This window comes from Elephas maximus, chromosome 17, assembly GCF_024166365.1.
Source record: "Elephas maximus indicus isolate mEleMax1 chromosome 17, mEleMax1 primary haplotype, whole genome shotgun sequence".
Classification (NCBI taxonomy): Eukaryota; Metazoa; Chordata; class Mammalia; order Proboscidea; family Elephantidae; genus Elephas; species Elephas maximus.
The window spans coordinates 42,516,670-42,539,109 of record NC_064835.1 but is presented as its reverse complement, the minus strand read 5'-3'; the positions used below and the strand labels follow the sequence as shown (position 1 = coordinate 42,539,109).

Sequence of the window (22,440 nt, the reverse complement as noted above, 5' to 3'; positions counted from 1 at the left end):
GGGGTGGGAGGGGGGTCTTCAGTGCCGGCTGCCTGCCCCCTGGTTTGGTTCCAGCCCCAGTTATGGCCTCCAGGTACGTCCGCCTTCACCCTGTTCCCTAATTCCACTGTTAACTTTTGGAGGTGCCGAGACATGTTTCTGCATGCTGGCCAAGTCAGGCCGCGGGAAGGATCAGGAACTCTGGCAAATCAGGGAAATGGGTGCCTGGCAGGTTTCCAGAATCCTGCTCCAAGGTCCCCTGGAAGTGTGGTGACCCTGAGGCCAGGGGCCAGGAACTGTAAAGTGATGAATGAACTCTTGGTCTTGGTTAAAAGAAAAAAGAAAGATAACTTTGGAGCAAAAAAGTCATTGACTTTTTGGAGCCAATTTCTGGGTCAAATTTCTAAAGAAGGCAGAGGGTCAGTCCCAGTTGAGTCCCCATAATGTGGCTGTCTTCATACCCATCTTAACACCATCACCCATTGAGGACACTCAAGAATTTTTAAACAGGATGAACTCAGAGTGACTCAGCCACTTGGAAGATGGGAGATGGAGGCTTCCCATGAGAAGTCTCATTGGCCTTCAAAAATGTACAGCTAGAAGACCTTAGGGGCCAACTAGAGGAAACCCTCTCTTTTACAGACGAGGACACAGGCCCAGGGAGGGAATGGGCCTGGCAAAGGTCCCTGAATGGGAGTGTGGTGTTTGGCAGGGTGAGGCTAGGCCTCAGCCGCGTGTGTCAGACCCCTGAAGAGGTCCACGTGGCGGCCCAGAAGCCAGGGCCTGAGGAATGTCTGAATGAACCAAGAGTGTTTGGCCAGGCCAGAGTACGCCTGAGGTGGAGTGTGGGCAGGGACATAGACTAATAACAGTCTTCAGATACCTGAAGGGCTTCCACAGGGATGAGACTGTTTTGGATGAGGGCCCAAAGCATTGAACCAGGACTAGTGGGTGAAGCCAGAGGTGCAGCAGATTCCAGTTCAGCGTAAGGAAGAATTGTCTTAACAGTAGAGCCTCCTGTAGGGACTATGGGTATTTAGTGACAGAGTGAATGTCTCCCCCACCTCACCCCTGCTACCTGTTAGAGCAGAGACAAGTGGGAAGCTGGGGGAGCTGCTCCAGAGACAACCCAGAGTCACAGTTCACCTGGACCAGTGGTTTTCACACCTCTTGGGCCCCACCACACTCTTGAAATGAGCGCCTTTGCAGAAGCCAGTATGAGAAACAGACAAACAAGAGCTGCTCTGTTTGAAGTAGGAGCCCTGCTCCTCAAAAGCCCTTGGATTTGAAAACCACTGCACCAGACCAGGATCTCTGCCAGCCCAGAGGGCCCACAAGGCCACCTTATTCAGTCCATCGGATCTTCCATATAACTGACTGCATTTTCTGTCAGTCTGTCTGGCACTTCAATTTGTTTTCTCTGTGCATGCCCACATATAATGTAGGAAGTCCCCCCGGAAGAGGTGAGCACAAAGATAAGGGGTAAGTAAAGGAAGCTTGAAGTATGGGCAGAGAGGCAGTGGTAGAGGTCTGAAGTGAGGAAGTGTTGGCTCAGAGTTGGAAATTTCAAAAGAGGGTGAGGTCAGTAGAGACGACAATTTCTTTTGACCAAAGTGATTAAAGGAGAATAATCTGTGAGCTGAATGGAATGATGTCAGCCAGAGAAAATGGGGTGGGGTGGGAAAGGGGAGGGGCAAAGCGAGCAGAGGTGGTATCTGCTGTGGGGTGGTGGGACCTGAGCACTGGCAAGCCTGCGTGCCTTGTGTGAATGGCAGGCTGGGGCCCAGAGGGTCATAGGAAGCAGGTAAGAGATGAGGGCATGGTTGGAGCATCTGATGATGGGGAGCAGCTCCTCAGTTCCTGAGCATGCTGCGGAGAGGCTTGGCAGGACCAGCCGAGAGGAGAGGGAAGGGCAGATGGCAGCGGAAGCTGATGTATCAGAGCACAGACTTACGCTTTGGTATGAAGTGCAGTTGGAACAACCCAGGGCAAACTCCCTGTCCCCAAAGCCCCACACCTTCTCTACTTCTTGCCACCTCTTTAAGGCTTCAAGTATCCCCTGTCATCATGCAGTCACATCAAGTGACACTTCTAACTTTTGTCAGCTCCTATTAGAGTGGACATGCCCACTCTCCAGACCACCTTCAGGACTAGAGTTCATCCAACCCACTGGGCAGAACAGCTGGCAGCAGACACCAGGTGGTCCTGCAGGTAGCAGTTGGCCTGGAGCTGGACAATGAATGCCAAATATGCAACCTCGGCATGTCCTTAGGCAGGTGGGTCTCCAAAGCCAGGCTCTGATGACGTGCAGTGCAGGAATATGAGCACCTGTGAAGGCTGATGACTGGCCACAGGCCCAGCCCAAGCATAGAAGATTCAGCACGGAGGCCGGGGCTCTGAGAAGAGCAAGGCAGTGCCCAGGCTTGGAGGGTCTGGGATCCTGGGCCGGTTGCCAAGAACAGAAAGCAATCAGGGCTTCTTTAGTTCACAGAGTCAGACCCAGCCCCGCCACTCAGGCTCCAGGCAGATGATGACTGAGTCCAAGGTGTTGGGCTAGAGCTCTTTAAATCCAGTCCACCTGAGGTCTCTGGTTGAGACTGGACCTAAATACCTAGCATGTGGCTGAGCCATGGGGAGAGGACTTGGTTGGGGTTTCACAAGGTGAGGAAGGTTAGGACAGGAATGAGTGCAAGAAACCTATCCAGAAGATGAAAAGGTGAATTCAAAGGAAAGGAAAGGAGAGAAGAGATTATCCCCTAGGCAATCCTGCAGACAATGGGAGAGAAGGGAGGACCTGGTGAACTTTTACTCCAAAGCCAGCACTGCTCTAACCTTCAGGAGCCTTTCTAGTCCTCCTCCCCCTGAATGGCTTTCTAAGAACCCGAACTTTCCCAAGCCCCTGTCCTCTGAGTAACTTCCTAAGAACCCTGACCCTCCCAGCTTCCCTTCCTTGGAATGATTGTCTGAGGACCCTTCCTGACATTTCCTGAAATTCTTTTAGCCGCTCCCCAGAACCTCCCCTTGGGGCCACCTCCTCTCCCAGACCAGTGGCTGTAATAGTAATTTCCACAGTGATTGTCCCTCTTGGGTCTCAGTTTCTCCCCAGTTGGCCAAGAAGAAGGAGACCTCAGAGTTTGGGGAACAGTGAGATTTCCCCTAGCATTCCTGCCAGTTCCCTCTGGACACCACAATCTAGGTTCCCAACACACTGGCCAAAACAGTGCTCTGAGGCCACCTCTGTCCTGGCTGCTACAGCTCAGCTGTTGGAAGGCTCTGAATCAGGCCTTACCACAGACGAGGGCTTCAAAGACTTCATTACCCTCCTCCATCTTTTGTGCAAAATTATATTTAGTCCTGCCAGAGAGATTTCTGGATTGCCATAAATTCTCCTTGCTATCAGAACAAGATAAGGCATTGAAAAAGGTCACACAGAGGGCAGACATCAAAGGGGACAAATAAAATTGTCTGCATTCACCTCCACCTTCTGAATTCCTCCAGGTAATGGTTTTCTGAGCCTCGTCTTTACCAATATTTAGAATATTTACCAACATTTCTGGGGTGCTACTATTTTCCTGTAGGAAACACTTACAGAACCCCATTCCACAACCAGCCAAAATGAACCTTGTGTCTATGTCAACTTTTTAAAAAATAGGGCCACATTTGAAGTATATTGGAGTGCAGAGGAGATGGAATTCCACACCACAGATAAAAATGTGATTAATGAAAAATTGCCACTGAGTCAATTCCGACTCAGGTTAACCCCACGTGTGTCAGAGTAGAACTACTACACCTGATTGGGTTTTCACGTCTGACCTTTCCAGAGCAGATCACCAGGACTTTCTTCCTGCCAACCTTTTGGTTGGTAGTCCAGCACTTAGCCATTTGTACCACCCGGGGACTCCTTTAATTAAGTAGATAAGAGGGCATGGATAGGCCATGATGGAGAGGACTCCCTTTATGGCTTCTGTGGTTTCATTTCCAAGAAGGTTGCAAGGTTCTTGGCTTTTTGGAGGAAACTGCATATTTAAGGAATTGGAGCAGACAAAGAGTGTCCAGATACAGCTACATGAGTTTGTGGTGCTGCAGTCTGGGTGAAGGTGGTCCTGAGAAAGTCTTTCCAGTCGTCCCAGGAGGGCCAGATTTTATGGGAGGAAGCTGTCAGGGTCTGCTCTGGTGCTTGATTCAGACACTTTTGCCCACTGGGAGACAATTAGGTGATTGAAGGGAGAGGAAGATTAAATTCTCAGAACACAGGGGAGTAAGGCCAATGAATTTCATTTCCAAGAGCAGTTTGGGGACTAGTTCTTATGGGAATGGGGCCCCATGTGGGGCAACTGTGGACTCAAGTTGTGGCCTAAGGGGAGCATGTGTCCTGATGCACTAGCCACTGAGGAGCAAAGTTCAAGAGGCAGCAGGGTTAGGTGTTGGGAAGGAGCAGAATGAGGCAGGAGGTGGACCCTGTGACAGCAGGATCCCAGGGTTGGAAGGAGCCCTGGGGTGTGCCTAGGCTAGCAGGTAGGTGGCCTGAGAGCCAATACGCCCCACCCCCCTCCTCCAATCTTGATAGACATGGATGCAGCCTCAGAATCCTTCTCAACACAGTGCCCTGGAAAGTGAGAAAGTGCCCCAGTACAAACCAGGGCTTTGAGCCAGTTCATTCCAGTTTGAACCCCTGCTGAGAATCTGAATTTCTAACAGGTTCCCTGCTGAGAATTTGTATTTCCACCCCAGATATACTGAATCAGAAACCACATTTTAACAAGGTCCTCAGGTGGTTCTTATGTATAGCTTCCTGGGAACTTGTTAAGCCTCAACTGCTAACCAAAAGTTGGTGGTTCATACCCCACCAGTGGCTCCACAGGAGAAAGACCTGGGGATCTGCTCCCATAAAGATTACAGCCTAGAAAACCTTGTGGGGGCAGTTCTACTCTATCACATGGGGCCGCCATAAGTTGAAAATTGACTGGACAGCACCCAAGAACAACAGCGTATCTTCTGCACATTTCTCCCTCTAGTTCTAAATATGCTAAAATTCCCTTTCCATCGCCAGTTTTTCCATCTCTTCAGTTGTTCCGTGATGACCCTGTGTCCAGTGAAGTGAACCCACCTGTAGAATTCCAATGGGCTCCACCGTATTTGGTCCAGTGCCAACCCTAGCTGGACATGTATTAAACATCAGACGTTTAGAGAGTGGTGGTCAGTCTTATCAGAACATTCATACTGTTTTAAATCATGAACACTGATGGCTCATTTCAAATAGGATTTGTTTCATAAAAGCTCCATCAACACATAACTGTTTCTAGGATGTACCCATTGTACCAGTCAAGGTCCATCCAAAGTATGAAACCCTGGCTCTGAATTATGCTGATAACATCATGATAATAATAATAAATTGTGTAAAGCTACTTTTATTTTCCCCATTTTACATGTGAGGAAACTGAAGCTTGGGGTATGCAAGTGGCTGGTCTAAGGGCAGTCAGAAAATTGGTGATAGAAGCAGGAGAAAACCCATGTCCTCTGATGCCTAGATTCTGCCTTCCAGGGAAGGAGAGAAGTTGCGTGTGCTTGGTCTTGTTTGTTGACCCCTTAGGCTTGGTTCCAAATGCCCATTCCAGACCATGCCCATCTAGATTTAGTGTCTGGCCTTGTTAATGTAGCATTCTTGTTCCCTGTTGTATCCCAAGCACCCAGAAAAGTGCTTAGTGCATAGTCTTTAAGAAGCCCTGGTGGTGCAATGGTTAAGCACTCAGCTGCTAACAGAAAAGTCAGCAGTTCAAATCCTCCAGCTGCTTCATGGGAGAAAAGACCCAGCAATTTGTTCCCATAAAGATTACAGCCCAGGAAACCCTATGGGGCTGTTCCACTATTTCCTGTAGGGTCATCATGAGTCAGAATTGATTCAATGGCACACAACAACATAGTATTTAAACAATAAATATTTGCTGGATGAATGAATTGTCTATCACAGAGAGAGAAGAAGGAGTTAGTTACTGTGGTGTTGACAACTTCCAAGGTTTCACAGGATGTACCTTCCCTTCCATCGTTACCAGGCAACCCCTGGAGGACTGATGTATGAAGGACCTTGGGAGACTGAGGGAGGAAAGTTAGGCCTGCAGTGCTATAGGGGGATGGACTTGGTAAGCTGGCTGATGAAGGACCTTGGGGGACTGAGGGGGAAAGTTGGGCCTGCAGTGCTGTAGAGGGGTGGCCTTAGTAAGCTGGCTGATAGGGCTAACAGGTGGCCTCTTAAATCCTGGAGAGAAACCAGCCCCCAATATGGAAGAGGCAGAAGACATTTGGGTAAAACTGCCATATTCTAACACAGCAGTTCACAACTAGGGACAATTTTGCTCGCCAGGTGATATTTTGCAGTGTCTAGAGACATTTTTAGTTGTCACACTGTGTGGGGACTGCTACCAATATCTAGTGGATAGAAGCCAAGGATGCTGCTAAACATCCTACAAAGTATAGGACAGCTCCCTGCAGCAAAGAAGTATCCAGCCCAAAATGTCAATAGTGCTGAGGTTGATAAACCCTGTGAATACCATCAAGAACTAGGATGACTGAATAATTCATCCTTCAAATGGGGGCATTATGAGAGCGAAATGAACACCGTTAATAAATACTTTGGGACAGTGGGTATAACCTGGACTGACTTGGGCAAACCAGGATGTATGGTCACCTTCTCAAGAATCCTTGGGTAAGGGAGACTCTAGTCTGGGTCTGCAGGACAAGGGGCGATGGCAAAAGACCTGTGAGCAAGGGATGGTGGTTGCTGGCGTGTGTGACACATGGGAGAAACTCACAAGGCCGGGTGAGGTCTCCAAAATCAGAAGGTTTACCTTCCTGATATAAAGAAGAGGCTAATCTTTACAGAGCAGCCTTAGTGTCACCAAGGCTAGGGTGTTACTCAAATTAGCCACCATCTCCAACTTATAAACAAAGAGAGATTGATGTGTATTTTGATGGAACTGGATCTTTTTGGGAATGGAATCTACCAGATGTGTGGTTTATGGCCATGTGTTAGTACTAAAGATTTCTCATCTGACTTTTCTCTAGGTCAGAGATAGCCACTAGATTTCATGTCCCTTGCAAATCTGATGGACTGTAACCACCTAGAAGGCCAGGTGAAGGTGTAGGAACCCCCTCTCTGGCTCAGTGGAAAAGAGCGTGGTGATCGATAAGCAGTGCCAGTCATAGGCCCAGAAAGGAGAGCGGTGGGCCAGTTTTTGGTTCACCCATGCCATCCTTTTCTAGGGCCAGTTTTTGGTTCTCCTGAGCCTGAAATGAATTTAAGCTCTGAGTCAAGTGGCCTCTGATGTATTTATTTAGATCAGCTGTGCCCACTGCTAATCTAGGTGCTGGGGGGCTAACAAAGACCTGGAAGATATAGCCCCTGGCCTCCAGTACCATGGCACTTTTCTGGGTGAATAGATTCACATAAATAAAAGCACTGGAGGACAGTGAACAATACATGACTGCAATAGCAAGTGCTTCCTGTGTGGTGGAGCTTCTGTCATGTGGAAGACCAGACAGAGGAAAGAGGAACTTGGACTCAGAAGAGGAGGGAGGAGGAAAGAGATGGGTTTGGAGAATGGCTTTGGTGAGATATGAATGGCTTGAGGTCAGGCATGCTGAGCCGCAGGGGAGCAAGACAGAAAGTACAGGAGCCCACCATGTCTCAAATGATGTCTCTTTGCTGTGTTTTTCCAGGCCGTGAGATGGTGGGGCCCACGCTGCCTGGATACCCACCTCATATCCCCACCAGTGGACAGGGCAGCTATGCCTCTTCTGCCATCGCAGGCATGGTGGCAGGTAAGAGGAGGGACTGGACAGAACTGGACAGGATGGGGGGAGCATTACAAACAGGAAGTGCCGGAGAAAGGTTGGACAAGAGGGGGCAAGATGTAGGGCATGTGTCATGCTTAGACTTCCTGAAAGGCATGGAAGGATGGCCCAGAGGGTGCATCGTCTTGTAAATACCTGAAGAAAAGATCTCAGTGCAGTCCTGGCTCCTTGCCTCTCTCCAGCACAGCCTCCTCCTTCCCAGAGGCCGTCTGCTCCCGTATTACCACCTCCAGGAAGAACAACCGGCTGAGGGAACAGCATGGACTCAGACAGGCCTCTCACTGATTCAGTGAGAATTGCCATAGAGTGCTCTAGGGCCAGCAAAACAGCTGTGAGCCCAGTCTAAACCCACCTTAAGCAGTCTATACGCTCCCTGTTATTTAACTTTGATGGGTCTCAGTTTACTCCTTCTGTAAAAGATGAATATGAATTACAATGATGAAAATGATTCAAATGTATTCTCCTTCCCACCCCACACTCACCCCTGTATGGGGAGAACTCAGGTTCTTATTGGTACCATGGTGTGGGAGATGAGCTGGGAATATTTCTTCACCCTCATTTGGACTGTCCTGGAATCTTGACTGGAAGCCCTGGTGGCGTAATGGTTAAATGCTACAGCTGCTAAAAAAATGTCAGCAGTTTGAATCCACCAGGCGCTCCTTGGAAACTCTATGGGGCAGTTCTACTCTGTCCTATAGGGTCGCCATGAGTAGGAATTACTATGAGTAGGAATTGACTCGATGGCAATGAGTTTGGCTTTTTTTTTTGGAGTCTTTACTGTTGATCATTTAGATTTCTTTGTCTGTCAGTGTGATCATCACCCAGAGGGGACTCAGGGTATCAACTCTGGGCAAGGGAGAAGAACAACAAGAATTTCTTAGAATGAGTCCCACTCTTTTAGGAACCATAAAGGAAGAACCGAGGGATGTGTGGGGTAGAATTGAGTAATTTCCACTACTCAGAGAGGCCTGGGACCTGATGCTTCTGGAATGGGCATCTGTGACCACCATGCTAGCCCTGGCCCAGCCTCCCTGGCTCTAATCCACAAATGTAGTACGTTCACCTGGGCCTGCTTCCCTGCCTCCCTAAAAAAACTAGCAGGGGTTAATCTTTGCTGGCCACCTGCCCTAGGTACCCTGTGCAGAGGCAGGTGGGCTGGATTCTCCTGGCAGAGAGAGGGGAGGGAGAGAGGGAAGGAAGAAGACTGTGCACTCCCTGGGAACCTGCTGAGCTGGCACTTGTTGCTGCCTGGTTACCGTGGAGATGTGCTTAATGCAGTGTTGAAAATACAGAATACTGACTCCTCTCTCCCTCCTGGCCCCGGACTCCCTCCCTCCCTCCCTTCCTCTTCTGGAGCGTGAAATGAGATTGGTCAAGATAAAAAAGGAAAAGATTCAGTTATTTTTTTAAGAGTGTGGATAATGGGGCCTCTCAATCAAAATCCCAGGCTTCAGTTGCTCCACCCATCCCCCTTCCAACCTCTCCACCTTTCCCTGCCTCCCGCTCAGAGGAGGAGGAAGAAACATAAAGCACTGGGCTTTTCTCTTAATTATGAACCATTCCCAGGGCAGACCTGGGGCGAGGGGATCCTGGGGCCCAGCGTCTGACCTGTGAGCAGCTTGAAGGCCTGGGCCTCTCATCAAAGGCCTCCAGGTTGTTTCCAGAAAGACCTCACTCTGAGTGGGTGCTGTGGAAAAAAATAGCACAACTATTTTTTGCAGAAGGTGGGGGGCCTTGCCATACAAAGTGGATGGGCTACCACTAAAAAAAAAAATGCAAATCAGTTTTCAGAAAATGCTTCATCCAATTCCTCGGAACCCTACTGTGCAAATTCTAAAGGAATTTTTTTTGTAGAAAAATTATTTGCCCCTCTGATACCACTACCTGTGACCTCCCAGCTGACTGAATGGCAATTCCTTCCATTCAAATCAGTCAGTATTCACTGAACACCACTTTGTGCTCCAACAGTTGCCCTGGAATCAACTTTGCTTCATGACAACCCTGTGTGTGTCAGAGTAGACCTGTGCTCCATAGGATTTTCAGTGGCTGATATTTCAGAAGTAAATTGCCAGGCCTTTCTTTTGAGGTACCTCTGGGTGGACTTAAACCTCCAACCTTTCAGTTAGCAGCCAAGCACATTAACCATTTGTCTTCTTATGCCCAGGGACTCTGCTTTGTGCTAGGTACATAATGAAAGTTTAAAGAAAAGCATGCTAATGCCATTCTTCAATCAATTGTAGAAGGAAGGAAGCATTTATTTATTAGGCACATCTGTGTGCTCAGCCATTCGGTCCAACCATTCACGCATGTAACTTTATTTCTCATTTAATCCTCACCATAATTTTTTTTTTATAAGCCCAGGAGGTTGGTATTATTCCAGTTTTATAGATAAGGAAACTGGGGTTTTAAAAAGAAAAATGTGTTCAAGTCATAATCATACTAAGTAGCCGAGTTGTTCAAGTACAGCTCTTTTGATTTCAAATCTGGGGTTCTTTCCACTATATACACACACTGTCTTCCACCATACTGGAAATAAAGATACAAGTTATAAGACAGAGGCATAGGAACAGGGCTAAAACACAGCTTTCTCTAGTCCACTCACCTTCTGTTTTGCCTTCTCATTTTTTTGTTCCTGCCCCATTAACAGAGTTAATGACTCTCAACCAAGTTCTAGAGCTGAATCACCATCCATCCATCTTTCCATCCATTTATCTATTCATCCGTTCATCTTTCATACATTTTTTCATACATTAGTGTGTCTTCCTCTCCATCCATCCTTCCATCATCCATCTTTCCTTTTATACATCAATCCATCCTTCCTTCTGTCATTCTTCCATCACCCATCTTTCCTTTTATCCACCCATTCATTCATCTCATTTTTCACTTAACAAATACTGGTTAAGATGCTGGAGATACAACAGGGAACAGGACAGGTTCCTGTATTCATGGAGGTTACAACCTAATAGGAAGGGACGTGGACAGTAAGTAAAGAAAGAAGTAAATAAACAAGATAATTTCAGATAATGATAAGCACCATGAAGGCAATAAAATGAGATGATGTAATGAAGAACCACAGGGAGAGGAGATGACTAGATTGGGTGGTCAGGGGAGGCCTCTCTGAGAAGGTGTTCAAAGCGGTCAGCCAAGTGATAAACTGGGGCAGATCATCCCTTGCCAGAAAGAACAGCAAGTGCAAAGGCCCTAAGGCAGGAACTAGTTGAACATGATAGCACACAGAAAGAAGGTGCGTCTATCTAGAGACTAGTGAGTGACAGTAGAAGCGCTGCAAGATGAAGTGATGTTGATAGTGGCTGGATCAAGTTTTAAAAGACTACTCAGTTTGTTGGAAAAATGTGATTGTAGAGAGTCAAGAAAGGAAGCTTAGAGACCACTTTGCAGGCAATTGCAGTAATTCATGCACGAGATGACAGTGACCTGGACTAGGGTGACAGAGGAGAAGGAGCACAGAAACACTGAGGATGTATTTTGGTGGTTTAGCCAAGACTCGCTGGTGAATCGGCTGTAGGAATGAGGAAACGAGGGTGACTCCTAGGTTTTGGGCTTGGGAAACTGCATGGATGGTAGTGGGAGACTAGAAGAGGAAGCAGTGGAGTGAGTGGGGAAGTGGAAATCAAGAGTTGTGTTTGGCATGTTAAAACTGAGCTGCCTACCTACTAGATACCCAATTTAATAAGTCAGTAGGCCCATGGGCATGTCTGCAGTCAGGAAGAATCCTGGCTAGAGGTATAAATTTTAGTCATTGCACAGAGATATCATTTAATGCCAAGGGATTAGGCAAGATCACCAGAAAGAGAATGGGAATAGAAAAGCACAGAAGGAAACCAAGCCCTGGGGTTCTTCAACATTCTGTGGCCTAACAGGGAGGGAACTAGCAAAGAAAACTGAGTAGGAAAGGTCAGTGAGTTAGGAAGCAAACCAGAAAAGTGAAAACCGAGGGCATAGAGTGATATGCTGAATTCCAAGTCTGCCAAGAGGTTGAACGATTGACATAGAAGTGATTGTTGGAATGACTGGAATAGAGATTGTAGGGTTTTTGAAGGGATCACTGTTGGCCTGGTTGGAAGACAGTGAGAAGGTAAAGGAAGAGATCATGGAGCGGAGAAATGGGCCAGTAGCTAGAGGGGGTATGGGGATAGGAGAGGATTTTTAAAAAAGATAGACAATGCCAGAGCATGTTTACAGACTGAAGGGAAAAATGAACTAGAGAAGGAGAAATGGGTGAAGCAGGAAAGAGAGGGCATATTCACAGGGGCCACATCCTTGGGAGAGTGAGTGGGGTGGCATGCAGAGCAAAGAGGTAGTGTTCGCTCTTTGTCAGCTCAGGAACATTTCATATGCCATGGCTGCAGGCAGGTTGACAGATCTGGTGGTGGGAAGATGCTGCACCCAGGGATGTACTAATACCCTGACCCCATGTAACTGAGGCAGATAGGTACTTAGTGAGTGTGTGTTAAGTCGTCAGTAAGTAGTGAATGAGTGAGTGTATGAATGAGTGGCAAAATGACAGCACACATTTTTTTCCACCTGTCTTCCTTATCCTTGAACCAGCAGTGTTTGACATTGCGTGGGACAGGGTAAAAGCATGGGGACTCTTGCCATGTAGCTGAGACAGCAAGGAATTGATTTCCTTCAAGGGTCCACTGAAACCAGAGAGCTCTGGGGTATACCATCAGTAAACAGGATGATCTATGGAATACAAGAGGGAGCACTGAAGTAGGAATTAGGAGCCAGGGTTCTAGTTCAGCTCTCATTGAAGTATGGCCTTCGACAAACGTCTTCCCCTCTCTGGAGCCCTGGTGGTGCAGTGGTGAAGAGCTCAGCTGCTAACCTAAAGTTCAGCAGTTTGAATCCACCAGCCACTCCTCAGATTCTATAGGGCAGTTCTACTCTATCCTATAGGGTGACTATGAGTACGATTTGGGATCTACTTGACGGCAGCGAGTTGGTTCTCTGGGTAGCAGCACCTTCGTTTCTGAAATGAATGGTTGGGTTAGGTCAACTCTTAGCTTTCCTTTTTCTATTTATTTTTCTGTGTTAGACAGTAGTCCCTGTCCCTGTGGAACTTACTGTCTCACAGCCTATCACTGACTCCTTAGAAATGGAGGGATCCAGCACCTTTTTCTGTGTCATGTTCCTCCTCCTGGCTTCCATTTCTCTGTAGTAATGCCTTCTTCTCTGGAAAAGAAGCCGCCCCAACCAGGCTTCCTCGCTAATTGCATGACAGATCTGAGCCTCCATTGCACTTTATTTTAGTGCCTGTTTAATGTGAAAATAATAGAAGTTAATTCTGAGTGCTTATTATAGGCATTTAATATGTATCTCATTTAATACTTGTTTTTTACAACTCAATACGATAAGGACAATAATTTGTCCCGTTTTACAGATGAAGAAATCAAGGCTCAGAGAGGTTAAATGCCTTGTCCAAGGTTACACAGCTAGGAAGTGGGGAGTGGGGATTTGACTCCAAGCAGTCCAGCTCTAGAGCAAAGGGGTTTCAAGCCTTCCTAACAGAGAGTATGGGAAGGAGACTGAGCCACCGAAGGCACTTGGTTTCCAATAGTAGATGAGCCTCTGAATGGCTGTAGACATTCATTGGATCTCAGGATTGGCAGGAACCTTGCTTTGTAAACAGAATCATCTTTTAAGTGCATAAGGGGATATCTGGAATTTAGAATTAAGAGCCCAAGGTCAAGGTCTGTCCTGCCACTTACCAACAGTGAGGCTTGGAGCAAACCACTTAAGCTTGCTGCACTCCAATTCCTCTTCTACAAATTGGCAGTATTGATGAGCACTCGTAGGATGGTTGTGAGAATAAAGGGTGTGATGTGTGTGAAAGTGCTTTGCAAACTTTAAGCTCATACCAATGGTAGTTGTGGTGACTGAGGCTGACTTGATTGTTATTTGAAGGAATCCTGTAGTAATTCTTTTGGTAAAGCCAGGAGTCCACTCACAGACGGAGATGATCTAATTTACTTTGTGTAAATTCATGCACTGAGTTTGCTTAAAGCGGTGGACTCAGGATGGGACTGCAAACTCCTCAAAGCCCAGCTTCCCCAAGAACATAAGTGGTTGGTGCCCTCCAGGGTCCCTCCCTCCTCTCCCTTCCTTAAGCCTAGCACCCCTCTCCCACATACACATACATGTACTTCTCTTCAACAAATTCATGCTCAGCAGGCTAAAAAGTTTATACATACATACATACATACCAGATGACATTAAGTCAGTTCCAACTCATGGGGAGCCCAGGTGTGTCACAGTAGAACTGTGCTCCATAGGGCTTTCAGTGGTCAATTACGCAGAAGTAGATCGTCAGACCTTCTTTCTGAGGCACCTCTGGGTGGGCACAAGTCTCCAGTCTTTCCATTAGCAGCCAAGCATGTTAATCACTTGCAGCACATACGTACATACATATATACACACATACATAACAGATTTCTCTTTGACCTCTAAAGCCCCCCGCTAGTGGCTCCTCCCTAAAAGGCTCTTCTGCAGAAGGCCCAGGCAGCAGTAGAAGCAGCAGTTAGAATCTGGATCCTGGCATCATAGAACACAACTTCCAAACTCCACCAAACTCTCCAGCTGTGTGAGCTTCTGCAGATCCCTGAGCCTCAGTTTTTTCCTCAGGAAAATGGGGTTAATAATCTCTACCCCCTGGGGCTTCTGTGAGGACCGCAGTGTGTCAAGGAAATACCTCTAGTATGTTGCAAAAACGTCGTCATCCAAAATGGCGAGGCTGAGGGGCTCCCAAAGGATAACGGAGGGGGCTTCTGAACTCTACTGCCCTTGCCACTTGCCCCCACCCCAGGCTCACCCACTGCCAGCCCTACAGGGCCATCTCCCCGACCCCAGCCCCATGGTGGCACCCACCATCTCACAGGTCTCTCTATGTGCCTCCAACAGGAAGTGAATACTCTGGCAACGCCTATGGCCACACCCCCTACTCTTCCTACAGCGAGGCCTGGCGCTTCCCCAACTCCAGCTTGCTGAGTAAGTCACCTCTGGGGCCAGCGCCTCTGCTGTGTGGGATGACTTGGGTGTGCAAGAGTGGGTCAAAAGTTGTCTCAAAGCTCAGCGCCCTAGGTTAGACGAAGGGCTTGAGGAATAAGGTGATGTTTGTAGAGTTGGAGAAGGAAGGGGAGGGTAATGTACCTGGCTGGTTGTGGGGAAGAGGGCAGAGGGAAGAGACTCCCCTGCAGCAGTCTCCCTCCAAGCATCCACATCCATGTCTATTAAGTCCTGGTTTGTGTGAGATTCTGGGCTCTGGCCTTGAAGGGAAGGGAGAAGTTGCGCACAAGAAAAGCTAGGAGTGGACCTTCTGCCCTTAGGGGCTTACAGTCTAAAAGCAGGAGCTACTAAGAGCCACCTAGAGGCACACCAGCTGCCCTTCTTTCTGGGAGGCTCCCAATGCCAAAAATGCTGTCCTGTCTTCCATGTTTACCATCTAAAGGGCTCTGCGCCAAAACCCTTACACAGAAATCCTTCGCTCCACCATGTTCCCCGATATCTGCTTTGAAAGAACTGGACAGCATTCTGTAGTGAGGTCCAGAGAGTCAGCCGCATGGCCACTCTTAACCCTCTCTCAGCCTGGAACACTGGGTTGAGTAGAGAAGTTTTTTAGGAAACCAAGGCCCTAGAAAGGGAGGCTTGAGAGACCGTGCTCAAGGGGACCTCACTCACATGTTGGCCTTGGGGATCTCAGAGAGAACCTGAAGCCAGAGAGAGTCAGCAGTGCAAGTGTGGCCGGCCCTGCTGGACATTCTCTCAGACCAGGCAGGACCACCGTTTCTCAAGAGTCCTCCCTGCTCCCACTGCCTCCTGGAGCTCCAGAAGTGACTGGGATGATGGCTGACCTGAGCTCTGTTGCCCAGATGAGTTCAGCTCCAGGCCACCTTTCTGTTCAGTTTAGCCAGAACGAATGAGGGCGGTGAGATGTGCTGGAGCGTCAGGGCATCTTCCTGCTGGGCCTCCGGGACACCCATCCTGCCCTAGGCCTCAAATCCCAACCCCCTTTGACCAGTCAGGATTCTATCCCTGGGCCTTAAGATGAAGACTGTCTGACCTCGCCCTGTTTGTGCAAAGCGTGGAGGATCCAGGTGCTCCCCCCAGTGTGCTTAGGTCCTCGGAGCCCCAGATATCATGCTCTCTATTGCCTCTCCCTGAATCGAGGGTGTTGAAGGTCAAAGCAGTCATCGAGGGAGGGGGCAGAGAAGCAACTGCTCTCATTCTGGCTAGAAACTCAAAGGTGAGGCTGGAGAAGGAGGAAATAGGACCGGACAGGAGTTAATCTATGATGATCAGATAGGCCAGAGGGATAAATGATTAACTTGTGCTGTCTTAAAGGTCAGCAGATGCAGGGAAAAGCTATGGTGCAATTTCCCCTTCTGACCAGCAGTGTTGTTATTTTTTCAACATGTCCAGGTTCCCCATATTATTACAGTTCCACATCAAGGCCAAGTGTACCGCCCACCACCGCTACGGCCTTTGACCATCTGTAGTTGCCATGGGGACAGTGGGAGCCACCGAGCAACAGGAGGACTCAGCCTGGGACAGGCCCCGGAGAGTCACACAAAGGAATCTTTATTTATTACATGAAAAATTACCACAAGTCCAGCATTGCGGCTCACTCCCCATGTGGTTAATTTAATGAACCTTGAAAGACACAATGATCTTGGAGAAGGCCAAACTGTCCTCTAAGACTCCTTAATGAGGGGCAGGAGTCCCAGGGAAAGAGAACCATCCCATTCAGCAAAAGACAAAATTGGAGGAGAGACCATGGCCCCTGGAGGCTTCCCATCAAAGGAGAGAAGAAGGAACAGCTGGACGACCTTGAGGGGATGGCAGACGGGGCCACTTGGGCCTGAGGGGTGAACAGTGATGCCTCCTGGCTCTTTCTCCAACACAACTCTAGCAATTGTGTGCTGGAAACACTCCCATCCAGCCCACAAGCCATAGCCCAGTGCAAGGGCTGTCTCCCCCAGAGATCTTGATGGTCACCTCCCTCAGCCTCCCTACCTGTCCACCTTCTCCACTCACCTTGCTTGGCTCTTCCTATGCCCCTCTCTTGGGTATGGGCTGAAGGCTGGGTCTGGTCAATCAGAAACTCCACCCCGTTATTAACTGATCTTCCATTGCCTGCTGCAGTGAATGTACAAACACCATCCCAGGTTCTCGTCCGGTGGGTCTTCCCTTTGGGAGCTACCATCAGCTGTGCCAGCCTTACACAGTTTGGGATCGACATTCCAAAGGGCCTCTGGGCCCTGGGATGGTGTGAGGTACTCCTGTGCCCAGGACAGAGGAAGGCAGATTGCTGGGGACCCACTTCCCTTTTCAGTAGCTCCTCCCAAGCCAATGTGCTTCCTGCAGTCCAAGCCCACCGCCTCTGAAGGAGCCCTGATGTAGCCCCTTGAAACCAACAATGGAGGTTTACTTTCGTGCTCCCCATAGCTGCTGCCCCCACACCTAACTGTAAATACTGTAAATGAGCTCTGTTTGGGACAAGCTTCCCTCTCTCCATCCGCCAGACTTTGACCTTCAAATGAATTGTCTCCCTGCCATGTCAGGCTTCTGTCCTTGTTGCTTCTTTCTTTTTTTAAAGACACCATTGCCACATGACTCAATAAACCATTACTCTTCATCTCTGGCTTTGGGGTTGGCTGGGGAAGGAGGCGCCTCAGTGTTGGGCCTTCTCCCGAGAACCTCAGAGCCAAGTACCCAGCTGTGGGTTGAAAACACAGACCATCCATCAAGTTAACTTGACTCATGGCAACTCCATGTGTGTCAGAGTAGAAATATCCTCCACAGGGTTTTCAATGGCAGATTTTTCAGAAGTAGATCACCAGGCCTTTCTTCTAAGGTGCCTCTGGATAGACTCGAACCTCCAACCTTTTGGTTAGCATGGAGCGTGTTAACCATTGCACTATCCTGGGACTACTGCAGGTTGAAAGGAACCATATAATACCCAAGAGCCCTGGCTTGGCACTCTCTTTCTGCCCTTAACAGATGGTTAATGCTGGGTAAATCAGTTACCTCCAAGCCTTGATTTCCTCAGCTGTAAGTAAATGCGGGGACAAAATGAGCAAATGGCATAGTGCTGGCCAGTCACAGACTCCCTACAAGTAGTCTCTATTGTTATCAACAGGAAGCCAGAGAGTCAACTGGGAGGGTTGGTGATGCAACTGAAAATAGCTGTTACCTAGAGCCTATGTAAGCAGTGCTTGAAGATGCTTATTATATACCAGGCACAGTGTGGAGGGCTTTGTATAAGCTAAATTGGGATTAGCACTGTTTTACATATTTACATATGAGAAAACTGAGGCTTAGAAAAAATGAAATGACTTCCCAAGATAGGAAGTAGTAGATTCAACCAAGTCTTCTTATGCCAAGTCCAGCCCTTTTGCCCAACACCATGGGGCCCTCATCAGGGATACCAGACAGTTCCAGACCCAAGGTTCTGGGGCTGTTACTGAGAATCTAGTTTCTAAAGATTTGGCATGACTAGGCAGTGGGGAGGCACAGGGTGCCAGGGGGAGAAAGGCAGCATGAAGGTGTCTGCAGGGGCTTAGGACAATTCCTTTGAGGAATTTGGGAGAACAAGGGTGAGAATACAAGGGTGACTGCAAGGGCTCTGCCCCCAACAGGGTGCCTGGCCCACCTGGGGCTGCCTGGGGTCTGCTAGGACCCTCTCCATGTGAGACCCTGTTGACAGGAAGGGCAGGGGTCTGCAGCCTCAGTGCCCAGGTTAATGTTGACAAGGAGCAGTCGGGCAGACAACTGCCAGGGGCAGAGTCAGATGAAGAACTCCAAGGCTAAGAAGGGAGGTGGGAAGATGGGGCCCTAGCTCCTTAGTCCTCCCAAAGGAGAGGCCAGGGGTGCTCACCAAGGATGGCGTGAGAAGAGCTGAGCCATGGGGGACCCTCCCATGAAGAAAACCTGTTCCCCATCTCTTCTGAGTGGAATCTGAGACAACATTTGCTTTTCAATAACAGGACTTCCCTCTAGCTATGAGCATGACAGCAGCAGGCTTCTGAGTCCCATTATATCTGAGGCTCTTCATGCTCCTGAACTTCTTGGTTCCAGAGCCCTAGGACAACCCGCCAACCTACCTCTGTGGCCATAGTGAGGCCCCCCCCACCCATCCGCCACACACAGACACAGACACAGACACAGACACACACACACGCAACAGTTATTTAGAGATGCATGCTGTCCTGGGGAACCTGCAGAGCTAAAATTTACATTTGCAGCCAAAATCCTCCCTCCGCTGTGTGCTCCAGGCAAACTTGCTCCAACTCCCGAATGACAACATGGTTCAGAACTCACCTTTCCCTCTCTGAGGTGAGCTGGGCCCCCCAGGACTCTCTGCTCTGCTTTGCTCTGAGTGGGTGTTTGGGGAGTATGTGGCATGCCCCAAGCCCAGCAGTTACCTGTTCCCATCCTGATGTTTTGTCCATGGTCAAACCATGGGTCCTGCTTTGGAACTTGGAAAGTACAGTCATTATGCATTGGGGGAGAGAGATAATTAAGGTGCAAAGGCATTGGGGTGGCATGGGAGAAGTTGAGGTGGCACACGGGGGCACTGTAGGGGAGGGTGTGTAAAGATAGGGAAGACACAACAGGTAGGAGGGCTGCAGAGGCTGAGCTGGATGGGGACTGGGATGGGAAATACCCTTGGGTAGCGGAGTGTGAAGGGTCGGGGGGATGCTGTGCCTGACTCATTCCCAAGGCATCCAGGTCCACCCTCCCCTGCGTTGCACACTGGGGCCTCGTGGTCCTGTAACAATCCCTTTCACTGTGTAGAGAGACCTCTGTTAACTTTCCAGGCGGTCAGCTCTCCAGGGTCCATAACCCTCATCCCTTCTCCTCCAGCCCTCCTTGCTCTCCCAGCAGGTAGACAGCTGAGGGTGCAAGGAGCTCCCAGGAAGCCTGTGGACCAGACAGCCCCTGAAGGGCGAAAGGGTTCTTGGTGGGATGCAGAGCACTGGATTGGGAGGACCTGTCCTAAGGTTGACCTGAGCTGCTGAACCCTCTGGCACTTACTGGATGCCCCTCCTCCTCCAAGTTCAGCCCCCAGGCTAGTTCTGATTCTTCCAGTTCCTCTGCCTTATCTCACTTCTCTAATATTCTATTGGAATATTTTTATGTGACTAAAACGTGTATTTTCTGCCCACCATGTGCCAGGCACACACTCAGTGCTCCCAGCAACCCCAGGCAAGAGGAATTTGTGACCAGAGTCTGTAGATTAGAAAATACTAGGCCAAAGAACTTGAGGAACTCGCTAAACTTTCCCAAGCCCACCTGCCCTCCTCATCCTCTTGCCTCCTTCACACATCTACACACACCTTCTCTGTACATATAAACACCCAAACCAGCTGCCATCCACTCAGCTCTGACCCCCATTGACCCCATGTGTGTCAGGGTAAAACTGTGCTCCATAGGGTTTTCAGAGGCTGATTTTTTTTTAAGTAGATTGCCAGGCCTTTCTTCTGAGGTGCCTCTGGGTGGAATGGAACCTCCAACCTTTAAGTTAGCAGCCAAGCACATTAGCCATTTGCACCACCGAGGGATTCCGCATAAAAACATCAGCCCTCTTAAGGCAGCTGATAATATCATTGACCTTTGGGAGTGGGCACAGGAGGAGGGGACAGAAAGTCTCACCTCATGCCCATGGTCAGTGGGTCCTGGGCAGAAGGAGGCCTGGGCAGAAGAAGGGAGCCCACCTGCTTTACCCACTAATAGCCCCGTGTCCTCCCTCCTCCACAGAATTTATAATAACACTTCACATAGGCCTAGTTTCTTTCTGTTTACAAAATCCGTTCACATCAATTTTTGTTTGTGATTCTGAACATTGGCCCCATTTTGCAGTTGGGGAAACTGAGACTTGACTTTTTCAGGTCACTCAGCTAGTTGGCAGTGAAGCTGGGACCACAGCCTGATCCCTAATCTGAGGCCTAATCTCAATGCAAACCTAAAGCCTCAGCTGTCTGCATGTGGCCAGGCTCCCATAGAGACCTCAAGGCATCCTTTGCTGTCTGAGGAGAGACAGGGGTTTCCTGTCAAACCAGCTACCAGCCACCACCGAGGGTGCTGCCACACACTTCGCACTCTGCCAGTCAGCCCTGTGTGTAAGGCCGGAGGTCAGCCTTCAGGCTGAGAAGGAAAGCTGGGGCAGGAACAGGGGGTGCCAGGCTGAGCCCCAGTTCTCCTTCAAGGTTGGCCCTGAGTGTCCCCGCAGGCTGCCCCTTGGCAGCCCCCTACTGACCTTAAGGGTCATAAAGTACTTCACTCTGCAGGGGAGCAGCCTGCCGCTCAGCCTCAGTTCCTGTGCCCCTTCCTGACAGCCAGCGGCACCTGGCTGTGTTCCGTGAAAGAGCTCGGCCTGCAGAAGCCACCTCCTCTCCCTTCCGAACCTCCTTCTCCTTCCTTCTTCCTTCTGTTGAGCCTCCTGCAGTGATTCCTTTCCCCATCATTTGAGAGACCTTTGTGTCTCTCAGGCCGTGGCCCCCTGAAAGATAATTCGAAGGTCCCAGGAAGGGCTCCTGTGAAGGTAGCCTCTGCAATTTAGAAACCACCAACTAGGGAAAACTTCCTCTCCCAGTTTCCACCTCCCTGTCTTTTTGGCTTCTCATTCTTCTTACTTTCTTCTTCTTCTGGCTCTGTGGGGGCTCGGGGACACAGACAGGGGAGGTTACTATCTCCAGTCCCTGCAGCACCCTTCACTCACAAACACACACCACCACCATCAACCACTGCACACTGCTGAGCCCCTATCCATTCGTAGAACAGAACCAGGGCGCCTAGCTTCCTGGAAGAAAGAAGCTAGAGGAGGCAGCCCGGACCCATCTTGGCCTTGCTTCTCTCCTCTTCTCCTGGACAACACCCTGCTCTTGAGAAGCAGCGAAGGCCAAGCCCCAGCTGTGGGAGGCTGCCACCACCCTGGAGATTGGGGGTGAGGAACTCAGACCTCAATGGAGCCGGGAAGCGGGGCTCTGAGTTGGGGAGAGGGGGAGCTGGGCCCAGCTTTCCCGCGCCTGTGCCCAGTGGCAGCAGGCCAGGCTGCGGTGCGAAGTGCTGCCTGAGGCTCTCCCAGGGAAATGTGATTTCCCCTTGAGTGAAGCAGACTGTGCAGTGTGGAAATTGGCTCTTTTCTGAGCAAGCGAAGGCTGTTGCTGCAGAGCCAGGCGGGCTTGGCCCGCAGGAGGCTGCGCTGGCCCCTGGAGTGAGCCGGGAGCAGCCATGTGCTGAGAACTCATTAGGGATAAATCAAACTAGTAACAGCATGAAACCAGCACCCTCCCCCCGCCCCCCCACCCTCCCCCACTCTTCTGAGGACCCCCACCTTCCCCTCCTTCTTCATCCTTTCCCTCGCCATCAGACACCCTCCTGCCTTCTCTCCAGTCAAGGATGCCTCTCCCCCAGCCAAGGGCCCCCCTCCATGTGATGCTGAGACTGGCACACACCTGCACACAGCCACACACATGCCTGCCCACTGCCTCCTGCTTAACTCCAGGAACCACCCTTGAACAGGAGACATTTTCATGTACAAATAAATCTTTTTTTGTTTGTTTTATGTTTGTTTGCTTTTTTTTAGGGGTG

General features: G+C 49.4%; 1 protein-coding gene across 5 annotated transcripts in view; it reads left to right on the top strand.

The window, feature by feature from the left end:
• Window positions 1–22,142, top strand: part of PAX8 (paired box 8) — a 70,658-nt gene extending 48,516 nt beyond the window's left edge. For 4 of the 5 annotated variants that reach the window (XM_049856702.1, XM_049856701.1, XM_049856699.1 and 1 more), the window contains 3 exons: window positions 7,693–7,794; window positions 14,749–14,835; window positions 16,267–22,142. In XM_049856702.1, the coding sequence (XP_049712659.1) occupies window positions 7,693–7,794; window positions 14,749–14,835; window positions 16,267–16,343 (266 nt within the window). In that variant the 3' untranslated portion in view covers window positions 16,344–22,142. The other variant, XM_049856700.1, reaches the window with a different exon arrangement.
• Window positions 22,143–22,440: the final 298 nt, after the last annotated feature.